Consider the following 10520-nt stretch of genomic DNA (forward strand, 5'->3'; position numbering starts at 1 on the left):
AATATCAATCATTGATCAACATTCAAAATCGTCTAACACTTGAGACAGCTTAATAGACTTAAGTAGTACAACTGACACAGGTAACACAACACTTAAACAAAAGTAATTGTAGTTTCTAATTTAAAACAAATTGATTTGGAGAACAAAACCTTATTTTTCTAAAAATAATATTGGCATCCTTTCATCATTGGTTAAATCTAAAAATAATATTATCTACTTATCTTTGTATAAATATATAGTTAAAATAATAACTATATATTTACAAGTGCATTTATTTCTTTGTCATGTTATTGGAAAAAAAATTAATACTTGCTCAACTAATTTAATACAAAATATTCCGAAAGTGACAGAAAATGAGATGGTGGGAATACTGTTGGGTAGGAAATTGACATGGATACCTGAAAGAACATTTTGAATCCCATCAAGGAAGCTGCAGATTGCAAGAATATGCATCATGGCTGCTATGGACTAATCCTAAGATGATTACAGATATTGAATTTGTGCTTCAAGAATCAAATTGATGGCATATATGGACTAACTGCGTGCATATTTTAAGAGGATTAATTTAATATATTGACAAATTAAAGTGACTGGTGTATCTTGAAAATGACAGATGAAAGTGTATTCATTAACTATGTTGGTTCCAATGCAAGTTGTTATATTCTATGAAAGAAAGTTGTGGTTCAGAAAACAATAGCATACCACACCATGACTGCTGAAGGAAAAACAAGTCTGAGAAAATTTGGGATGTTATGCAATGATTCATTTGAGAAACCAGTCCAAGTTGCTTTGCATGAAGGGGAGAATCGTATGTAAAGTGCAAGTATTAAACCAATTTAACCAATAATTTTTTTCTTATAAAATGGTATCTTACTCTAGTGACTAATTATTTTAGTTTCTATTTAATAATTTTCTTGTAGTACAGTATGAATATTTTGATCATCATGAGGCTCCTCAACTTGGAATTCACTACCTCCTACTCTTGCAACTGCCCTTTTTGCCTGAACAATTAATAAACTGTTATTAGTTAAGGAACAACCACCAAAGAATCAAATTTAAAAAGATAATACTCTCTTATTTTTTTCTATAAGGCGTAGCTAACTAATTCATCATGTTTAAGAAAATTAATTAGTTTACTTAGCAACATTTAATTTATCTTAAATTACATGTTTTTCTAAGAGTTTCCCTAATATTAGTAAGATGTACAATTGATCAATAATAACCACTTGAGTACATGGCATTACAACACAAAATTTGAATATCATGAACTTGAGGCCTTACAGGCGAGGAAGCTTGGGTCAGATCCTTGATGAAGAAAGTTATTAAGAGTGAATTTTAAGCCTAACTCAATCTTATAAGATGAGGTTTGCACCCACTTATATACCATGAAATATCCTTATCTCTAGTTGATGTGAGATCTTAAACAGAAGTCATAATTTCTATACAAACAACACCAATTTATGGTGTGAAAAGGCCTTAGCCTCCAATCTATTGTGTCCTACTCGGTTTTGGAGGTCCGAGTAGCCGACAAGGTTAACGACCATCCGACCCTCTCGGTCAAATCAACAAGGCAACAACACCGATGATTAATTAGATTAGTCTGAGATTAATAATAGGCTCATTCTCCCTGCACCCAACACATTTTAACTGGCACCCAATCACATATAAGAAAAAGACAAAATTGACGTTTTTTATTGATATTGGAAACATTTTGCACTAGATAGGAATCGAACCCAAGTCATAGGACTCGAAACCAAGCCCCTAAATTAATATTCCAAGGAAACTGCAACAGCCAGGATTTGAACTTGAGTCCTTCCAGTGACTCAGGGTAACATTAACCACTAGACCAGAGAAATTCTTTGGTCATATTATCATTTTTATTATATTTATTATTAATATAATTTATACATATTAATATAATTATTATTAATAATAATAAAATAAATTATACTTTTTAAATTATTATTAACATTATTATTAAATTATTATTAACATTATTATTAATATTATTATTAATATTATTATTAACATTATAATTAATATTATAATTAACATTATAATTAATATTATAATTAACATTATTATTAATATTATAATTAATATTATTATAAATATTATTATACATATTATTAATATTATTAGTATTAATATTAATAAATTTAATTTAACTAATTTATATCATAATTTCAAAAATAAAATAGTTATGACAATATATAAATAAAATAAATTTAAAATAAATAATATTTAAAATAAACAAATATTTTATATAACATTTAAATAATTTAAATATATATTTTATTTTACTCAATTAATTTTAAATCAAACGCTTATTTAATTTAATAAATCTAATTTAATTAATTTATATTCAAAATTGATAAATTAAATAATTTATTATGAAATAATTCTAAAATAAATATAATAAAGAATTCAAAATTAAAATATTTATTATACATTAAAAATATTTAAATTTTAAAATTTTAAACATGCGTGGGCTATAGCGGACGCATATGTGTGGGTTCTGTGGGCAACGCAAAACGGACGCATATGCGTGGGCCGCGGCTGACGCAAAACCGACGCCTATGCGTGGGCCGCGGCCGACGCAAAATTTTTTTTTAAAAAAATAAAAATTAAATCAATATATGCGTCCGTTTTGCGTCCAATGTAAATCTTGCGTGGGCTTTTACTCATTTTGGCCGACGAGAATAGCGTCCGCAAATGGCCCACGCAAAAATTTGGAAGCTAAATCAAGTTTTTCTTGTAGTGAGCAGTCGCGATGGAGAGCTTCTGAAGTCAGAGAAGGAAACATCATCGAAGGAACCATCAAGGTACGACATGCCTACTAGATATTTTTATCCATAATTCACTATTGCGTTCCGCATAAATTTTTCCGTAATTCATTATTGCATTCCGGATATTTTTATCCGTAAGTGATTAGTGACTTCTGGATATTTTTATCCGTAATGAACTTTTGACTTGCGGATATTTTTATCCATAATACACTTTGGACTTTTGACTTCCGGATATTAATATCCATATTGAAAATTTTGACTTCTGGATATTAATATCCGTAGTGAAAAAAACACACTTCCAGATTCTGATATCTAGGACCAGCTGAGCTCGAACAAAAATCAGAAATGACTGAAAATTGATTACTTACTTCATTAACTTGGCAAACGAAGTTTACACTGAATGTCCGTGCACAACAATTAATGTAACCTCCTCTTTTGCACCTCAAAGCAAAGCTTCACACAACAATGAACTTCCTCTACCTCACCATACAATATATTTCAAAGTGAATAAGACAAGGGCATGATGGGATTTTAAAAAGTTCGTTGGGTGCCAATCACAATTGATCGGGTGCAGGAAGCAATTGCCTTAATAATAACTAAGCATCATTAAGGATCCATTGGGCCTGAGCTACCGTCATTAAGAGAGAAGGCCCAATAGAAAGCTATAAATAGGACAAGATTCTCACGGTAGCAGGTAATGACTTTTCTAGTTCTGAACTCACAAACACCTCAACATCCCAATTGACTTAAGCACAAGACAAAAAAAACGGTTGATAGAGGATATTCGGTCTCTGACATTGCAAGAACATAGTGTTTTATTCAATATCTAAACATATAGAAGTGGGTGTAGACTATATCACAGATCAAGTGCTGAATAATCATGCAACAGTTCCTTGCGTTCCTACAGCAGACTAAAATGCAGATTGTCTTACTAAAACACTGATCTATGCATGATTCAACCGGCTGCAAGACAAGCTAGGAGCAGTAGCTTGAGGGGGAAAGTTCAGGAATAAATAACAAATGATAATAATATCTATCTAAAGCTGTAACACACTTTCATCTTTTAGGTGTATGTATCAGATTTTTCTCCTTTATCTTGTCTCATTCCTTAACTCTATCTTTAGTAACCGTAAGATGTTACCAATGAGAATGCATCCAATTTTTTGCTCTATCATATTTCTATCTCTGGTAGATCAAGAATTGATAACAAACTGAGTTGAAGATAGGACAACTTACTTCTTTCTCCCAATTGGCACGTAAAGTGACCAGAAGAAAGCACACCACTTGCACAGTTAATGCTAATGAGATCCCTAAATATAGCTCCTGTACTCATCAACATATTAGTATTTACTAGTTTCAGTTAATAAATTACACAAAGCTATTGTTTCAGCTACTAACCAGATTCTGAAGGATTTTAGTATTTACTACAAGATCATTTCTAAAAAGTTAAATGGTTAATTTTACCTTTGCTTTCAGGTGGAATACAAAAGCTGAGACAATGGAGAAAGGAACACCCAAAAAATAATAAGATCCTAGATTGACAAATGCACCAAGTTTCTGCCAACCACATCCTCTGGCAACACCTGTGCACAATCAAGGAATTAGAAAAGTAGATCACATTCTATAATTTGTTCAATTCAATGTAAACTGCAAAAGTCTAGATTGCTTCAGAAGAGACTGAGTTAGTAGTACTATGATTGTAAAATATCAACTTAATCCAATTCCTTGACATTCAATCAACAGGGAAAGGAAAAAATGGAATTTTTGAACCTCATTATTGAATGAATTTATTCAATACCTTGAAATTCTGTTTGAATTGAATCTATAGAGACAGAAGCTGCAACAATTGGCATCATGGAAATCACATGTGTGAGCACTTCATGCACATTGGTAAAAGCACGCCCCCAAACTTTCCATAACGACATAAGGACAGAAAATTCTAAAAACCCCACCAAAAAGGCTAAGAACATGGTGACTTTAACTGCTAAATATGCAGCTTTTGGACTACCAGCCCCTAATTCATTTGATATCCTTGTACTGTTTAAGAGGAAACATGTAATTGGACATGTTATGGTCAATAATAAGCAAAAATGACACGTTTTACTGCACCATTACATATGGTTATAACATACAATTTTAAGTTTTGAAAAATTATTGAATAAACTATAAACAGTGCAGTTCTGCAAGAAAGACTAACCTTCCAGCAACACTAAGTCCAAATGGTATCATCCAAAATATGCCAGTCGTGTTAAGACTGGGATGAACAGAGAAATACAGTTGGCCGTTAAGAAGGGAAGAAAGTGGGGTTTCAAACGAGAAAGATAAACATATAATAGCATATTCTTTACAGTATCCAGAACAGAAAGTAGCTTAGAATCTAAGATATTAACAGAAAAACTAACCAAATAGAAAGAACTGAAGTTTGCAATTTCGGATTAGCAAGAACACCAGACAAGATCAAAACTATTTCAAAAGTCCATGATTCTAAGCTGCAACATAATGATACCATAGAAGCAGCAACTAGAATATGTCAGCATTAGTCATTCACATTACAAGTAAGATTAAAATAAATATACATTTTAATCCTCCAAAAATATACCTTATATTATATTAGTCTTTTACTTATCAGTCACATAACTTAATCCTCAGATGATTAGAGATGTTGAATTTGTGCTTCAAGAACCAAATTGATGGCATATATGGACTAAGTGTGTGCATATTTTAAGAGGATTAATTTAATATATATATATATATTAACAAACTATGGATTAAAGTAACTGGTGTATCTTGAAAATGTATTCATTGACTATGTTAGTTGCAATGCTAGTTGTTATATTCTATGAAAGAAAGTTGTGGTTAAGCAAACAAAAGCATACCACACCATGACTGCTGAAGGAAAAGCAAGTCTGAGAAAATTTGGGATGTTATGCAATGATTCCTTTGAGAAACCAGTCCAAGTTGCTTTGCATGAAGGGGAGAATCGTATGTAAAGTGCAAGGATTATGGTATTAAACCAATTTGAAATGCAAATTGCAATGGCAGATCCTTTGATACCAAACTCAAATTTTTTAATGAAAACCCAACAGAGAAGCAAGTGCAGTAAGGTAGTAAGGCCAGTGGCTAGCACCATAGGAAAGACTATGCTTTGGGTTTGTAGGAACTTAGTAATGCAACGAAGAAGAGCATTGGCTGAAAGACTTGGGATCAAATATCTTGCATAGAGTTGAGCTAGTGCTGCAACTTCTTTGTTTTGATGAAGAAGAACAAGGATAGGTTCTAAGTATAACCAGATAATGGACACTGGTATACTGAAAAAGGTAAGAACCAGCATGGCTCCTTGGGTGTGCACACCAAGCATGTGATACTGCTTTGCTCCATATGATTGACCACAAAATGTGTCCAGTGCACTTGACAGTCCCATCTATATAAAATCAACCATCAACATTAGTCAAAAATCTTGTGAGAATAAAAAAATGCATAATAATATTTAATAAAACTTTATTGTTCTTCTTTTTCAGTAAAAGAACTAATTAGGGAGACAACCTTAATAACTGTGCCCAACAAAACTCTAATTGAAGCCTTGGGAAGGGAAAGATTCTCAAGACCACATTAAAGGTTTGTCCACTTTGAGATTTTATTCTTAAAAAAATACTTTAATAATAATAGATTATAAACTGTTCTTGACCTAAGTTATTTGAAACTATTGAAAATACCGAAACTCACAATCATGAAGTGACAGTGAGATCATACCACATTCTCAGGTTGTGAATCTACATTTGCATAAATAATTAGTATTGAAGACGTATATATATATATATATAAAAGTATATTAAAATGATATTGGAAATTTTACAAATAATTTATAATTTATAAATAGATATAAATTTTTATTTTATAAATCAGTTTTGTAAAACTGAATTAAACTTACTATACCAAAAATATAAATATTTAGTGTCACACACAAATTTTTGAGTGTAAAGTTATATAAACTTACTGTATACTATTTGGATATGTGTAATATAGTTTTATATTGCTTCCTTAATCAATGTGTTTTTTCAGTTATATAAACTTAGTGTTTTTTAAAGACAAATTCATGACAACAAAACTTCGAGTTCAAAAGTTAACCATACTTCGAAATTGAGGTGAGAACAAATACTTTTGTTCTTAATTAACAATGAAATTTATACATAGTTATATATTTTCTTGTTGAGAAAGATATATCTTGAGGAATTAGGCAGAATTTGGTAACTTATAAATATAAGATAAACTAAAATGGTGGTGGAGAAAGAAGACTTATATAAGCAGCAGAGTAATAAACATGCATATATAGATCTCATCTCAGAAGTACATTCTGTAACATGTTTGCAAAGTATAACACAGAGAAAATTGTGTGAACTTACCATGACATTGAAACCAGTAGCATTGACAATTGAAGTAGACAAAGACATAGCAGCCAGAAACAACTCACCCAAATGGCCTACAAACATGAGAGATATAATTTGCAAACTAAACTGAAACACAGACACAAATATCATAGGCCCTGCTAGCCATAGTTGCTTCTTTGCTTCTTCTCTTATCTCCTTTCTGCATAACTCCATTCTTTCTTCCTCAACTCTCACACAATAACAACACAACTTTCCCTTCACACCATTATCATATATCTAAAGGAGCCTTTTCTGCTAAGCAATTAACAAAAGAAGCAATAAACTTTTATTGACTAAAATTTTATTTGAAAGATTTATTTAGTAATTGTCATCTCTTCAGAAACTTTTTGAAAACCAATAAAAATAAACAACTTTTGTTTTTTTGCATGGAAAAGTGGCTTCATAGCCCTGATTTTTGTCTTGAACACGGCTTTTCTTCCACTTTTTATAGTGGACATAAAGTTCTACATAATATATATTATATTATATTACGTATATATTAAAAAAATTATTAAACAAAAATTAATTTTAAAAATAAAAAATAATTAGTTAATATATTGACTAAATTTGATATTACTTTAGAGATTAAAAGAATTATTTGTAGTTAAATAATTTCTTTTATTAATAAAATTTATAAATTAGTTGCTGAATTAAATTGTTAATGATATTAAAACGTAACATTTACCTGTTCCAAATAAACTTATTTATAGATGATAGCCTGAAGCTAGATATAATATAAACATTGTAATGAATCTAGTATTAGTTTGACATTTAGAATATATTTATTAAGTTGATTTTTATGATTATCATCGTTTTTATTTTTATTTTTGTTTGTCAATTTTTTAAGGTGTCTTGATCAACATTTTTAAGATGTCTTTGATGACATTTTCAAGATCATTATATAATACTTTCGATCTTACGATAGAGGTATCTTGGTAATGTATAGTACAAATTTAAATAATTTTTTACAAAATTTAATAATATTCTTAAATGTTTTAAAGTATTTTAAACAAGTTTGATTGTTATTATTAAATATTTAAAAATAATTTAAACAAGTTATAATGTTATTATTAAATGTTTTGAAGTATTTTAAACAAGTTTTATTTAATGTTTTAAACTATTTAAAATCATAATATAACTTTCTAAGTAAAATTTAATCTAAATGTTTTTTTACTACTATTTAATTATAGGTATATAATAAGATTTGATAAAGTAGGTAGGTAGTTATTTTGGTTTGGGTTGTTAGGTTTAGTTTATTTCTTTGGCCTATGTCTTTGGCCCATGCTTCCTTTTTTTTTATAAGGGTACCACTGTAATTGCATGACCGTTACTGAAGTAAATAATTATTTTCACCTTACCTTCGTATCTGTTTAACAGCTTATCTTCTTCTTATGCATCTTTAGATTTAGGGTTCATCAGGACCCCTTTTCTGTTCATTCTGGTTTGCTTACAATATTGATATTGCAACTCCTCTTTTGATCCAAAGTGCAAGAGCTTTGATCCTCTGCATAGACTCTCTTTTGCACCGATTGGATTGAGGCTACAACGCCTACAACCGTCTCCCGCAAGGCGTTTCTTCAATCTCAGTTTTGCATTGATTGTGTTATGGTATTAGAGCTCTTCGATTGAAGAGCTCTACTGCGTAACTCTGATTTTCTTGTTTCAATCTCTTGTTCTTGCTCATTTTCTTTCGCAATCGGTTCCTGATTCACGTCTTTCTGTTTTATTTTTCTTATTTTTTTCTTACAGATATGGCGGAAGAACAAAATAACACCCCTTCCACTTCCACTCAAACGGAACAGTTGACCCCATCAACCGGAAGTTACCTGTACCTACATCCTAGCGAAAATCCAGCCACACTATTGGTGTCGCCGTTGCTGGAACCTTCGAATTACCATTCCTGGAGTCGCTCCATGTTGACGGTGTTGAGTGCAAAAAACAAAATAGAGTTGGTTCTTGGAACGCACCCTTGTCCGGCGAAGGATCACTCTTCTTACCCTTCCTGGTACAAATGTAACAATATGGTAGCATCTTGGTTAGTCCACTCTGTCTCTATACCTATTAGACAAAGTATTGTATGGATGGAAAAAGCACTGGATATTTGGAATGATTTGAAAGTTAGGTATTCTCAGGGTAATTTGTCTAGGGTTTCTGATTTACAATTTAAGGCTGCCTCTTTAAACCAAGGTGATTTATCCATGACAGATTATTTCACTAAGTTGAGGATTATTTGGGATGAATTAGACAACTTTAGGCCTAATCCTCTGTGTATTCATCAAGATACATGTACTGTTGCTTCTATCATATGTCAAAGAAAATGTGAGGATCAAGCTATGCAGTTTCTTAGGGGTCTAAATGATCAATATCACAACATTCGATCCCATGTCTTGCTGATGGATCCTGTTCCCCCTATAACGAAAATTTTCTCCCTTGTGGTTCAACAAGAATTAGCTAGCAGTTATCCTGTTTTAAATATCAATAGTGCTAACACTAAACATGTGAATACTTCTGCTGCTTGTACCTTCTGTGGTAAATTTGGACATTAAGAGAATACATGTTTTAGGAAAATTGGATTTTCCAGTCAAGATAATAGAACCCTAAAAAATAGTGGAAATAGAAAACATTGTACCTATTGTAATAGAAGTGGTCATACCATTGAATCTTGCTACAAGAAACATGGCTATCTTGCTGGATATAGGTTTTATGGTAATGGTCAAAATAACCAAGCTAATAATATGATAGTTGTTGCTGTTGATGATAGTTTTTCTGAGCATTGTGCAAAAGAGCAGGAACACAAAGACAGTCCTTTTACAGCTCAACAATATCAAATCTTATCTGAGATGTTCAAACAAAATGGCAACAGTGGTGCTGCCCAAATAAATCAAGTGGGATCCTTCTTTGCAGATCCAAATCATAAAGCTTTTGAGCAATCTTCAACGGGTAATACCATTTTAAATTCTGCAATTAAAACTGAAAATTTCTGGATTCTTGACTCTGGAGCAACAGATCATGTATGCACCTGTTTTATCAGCTTTTACTGCTTATAGGAAAATCAAACCTATTCTCATTAACTTACCCAATGGAAATCATGTGTATGCTGAATATTCTGGAACTGTCATTTTCAATAAAAAATTCTTTCTTAAAGATGTTTTGTATGTACCTCAATTTTCTTTCAATTTGATTTCTACTTCCAAACTTTGTCTGCACCTGAACTACCATTTGATCTTTTTCTCTATCCACTGTATTATACAGGACAACATAACTCAAGAGAAGATTGGTTTAGTTAGTGCCAAAGCTGGCTTGTACA

At 31.2% G+C, this 10520-nt stretch overlaps 2 protein-coding genes across 7 annotated transcripts; one reads left to right on the forward strand and one right to left on the reverse strand.

Annotated features, from left to right (window-relative positions):
- Window positions 1-736: 736 nt before the first annotated feature.
- LOC137837964 (protein DETOXIFICATION 16) lies at window positions 737-7504 on the reverse strand. 6 transcript variants are annotated; one of them, XM_068647151.2, is made up of 8 exons: window positions 7190-7504; window positions 5666-6210; window positions 5192-5278; window positions 4987-5043; window positions 4588-4826; window positions 4254-4372; window positions 4026-4112; window positions 737-1001 (listed from the first exon to the last, which is right to left on the reverse strand). In XM_068647151.2, exons 1-8 carry the CDS (start codon window positions 7385-7387, stop codon window positions 903-905), a joined length of 1431 nt encoding a protein of 476 aa, XP_068503252.2. In that variant the 5' UTR covers window positions 7388-7504; the 3' UTR covers window positions 737-902. The 6 variants fall into 6 exon arrangements, with proteins under 6 accessions (XP_068503252.2, XP_090157944.1, XP_090157945.1 ...); XM_090301818.1 differs by having other exon boundaries at window positions 4588-4626; window positions 7190-7478; XM_090301819.1 differs by lacking the exon at window positions 4026-4112 and having other exon boundaries at window positions 4588-4626; window positions 7190-7479.
- A 1460-nt stretch (window positions 7505-8964) lies between these two features.
- LOC150028138 (uncharacterized) lies at window positions 8965-9759 on the forward strand. Its single transcript, XM_090301070.1, has one exon. It carries the CDS (start codon window positions 8965-8967, stop codon window positions 9757-9759), a length of 795 nt encoding a protein of 264 aa, XP_090157196.1.
- The last annotated feature ends 761 nt before the right edge of the window (window positions 9760-10520 follow it).

This window comes from Phaseolus vulgaris, chromosome 4 (assembly GCF_051622355.1).
Source record: "Phaseolus vulgaris cultivar YP4 chromosome 4, ASM5162235v1, whole genome shotgun sequence".
Classification (NCBI taxonomy): Eukaryota; Viridiplantae; Streptophyta; class Magnoliopsida; order Fabales; family Fabaceae; genus Phaseolus; species Phaseolus vulgaris.

What these genes read in the sequence shown, in the direction of transcription:
- LOC137837964 (XM_068647151.2), bottom strand. Translation starts at nt 7,387, where the DNA reads ATGGAGTTATGCAGAAAGGAGATAAGAGAAGAAGCAAAGAAGCAACTA. An exon ending in CTACTGGTTTCAATGTCATG is followed by an intron (nt 6,211 to 7,189) that starts GTAAGTTCACAC and finishes GATTTTATATAG; the next exon opens with ATGGGACTGTCAAGTGCACT. An exon ending in AATTCAAACAGAATTTCAAG is followed by an intron (nt 4,373 to 4,587) that starts GTATTGAATAAA and finishes GATTGTGCACAG; the next exon opens with GTGTTGCCAGAGGATGTGGT.
- LOC150028138 (XM_090301070.1), top strand. Translation starts at nt 8,965, where the DNA reads ATGGCGGAAGAACAAAATAACACCCCTTCCACTTCCACTCAAACGGAA.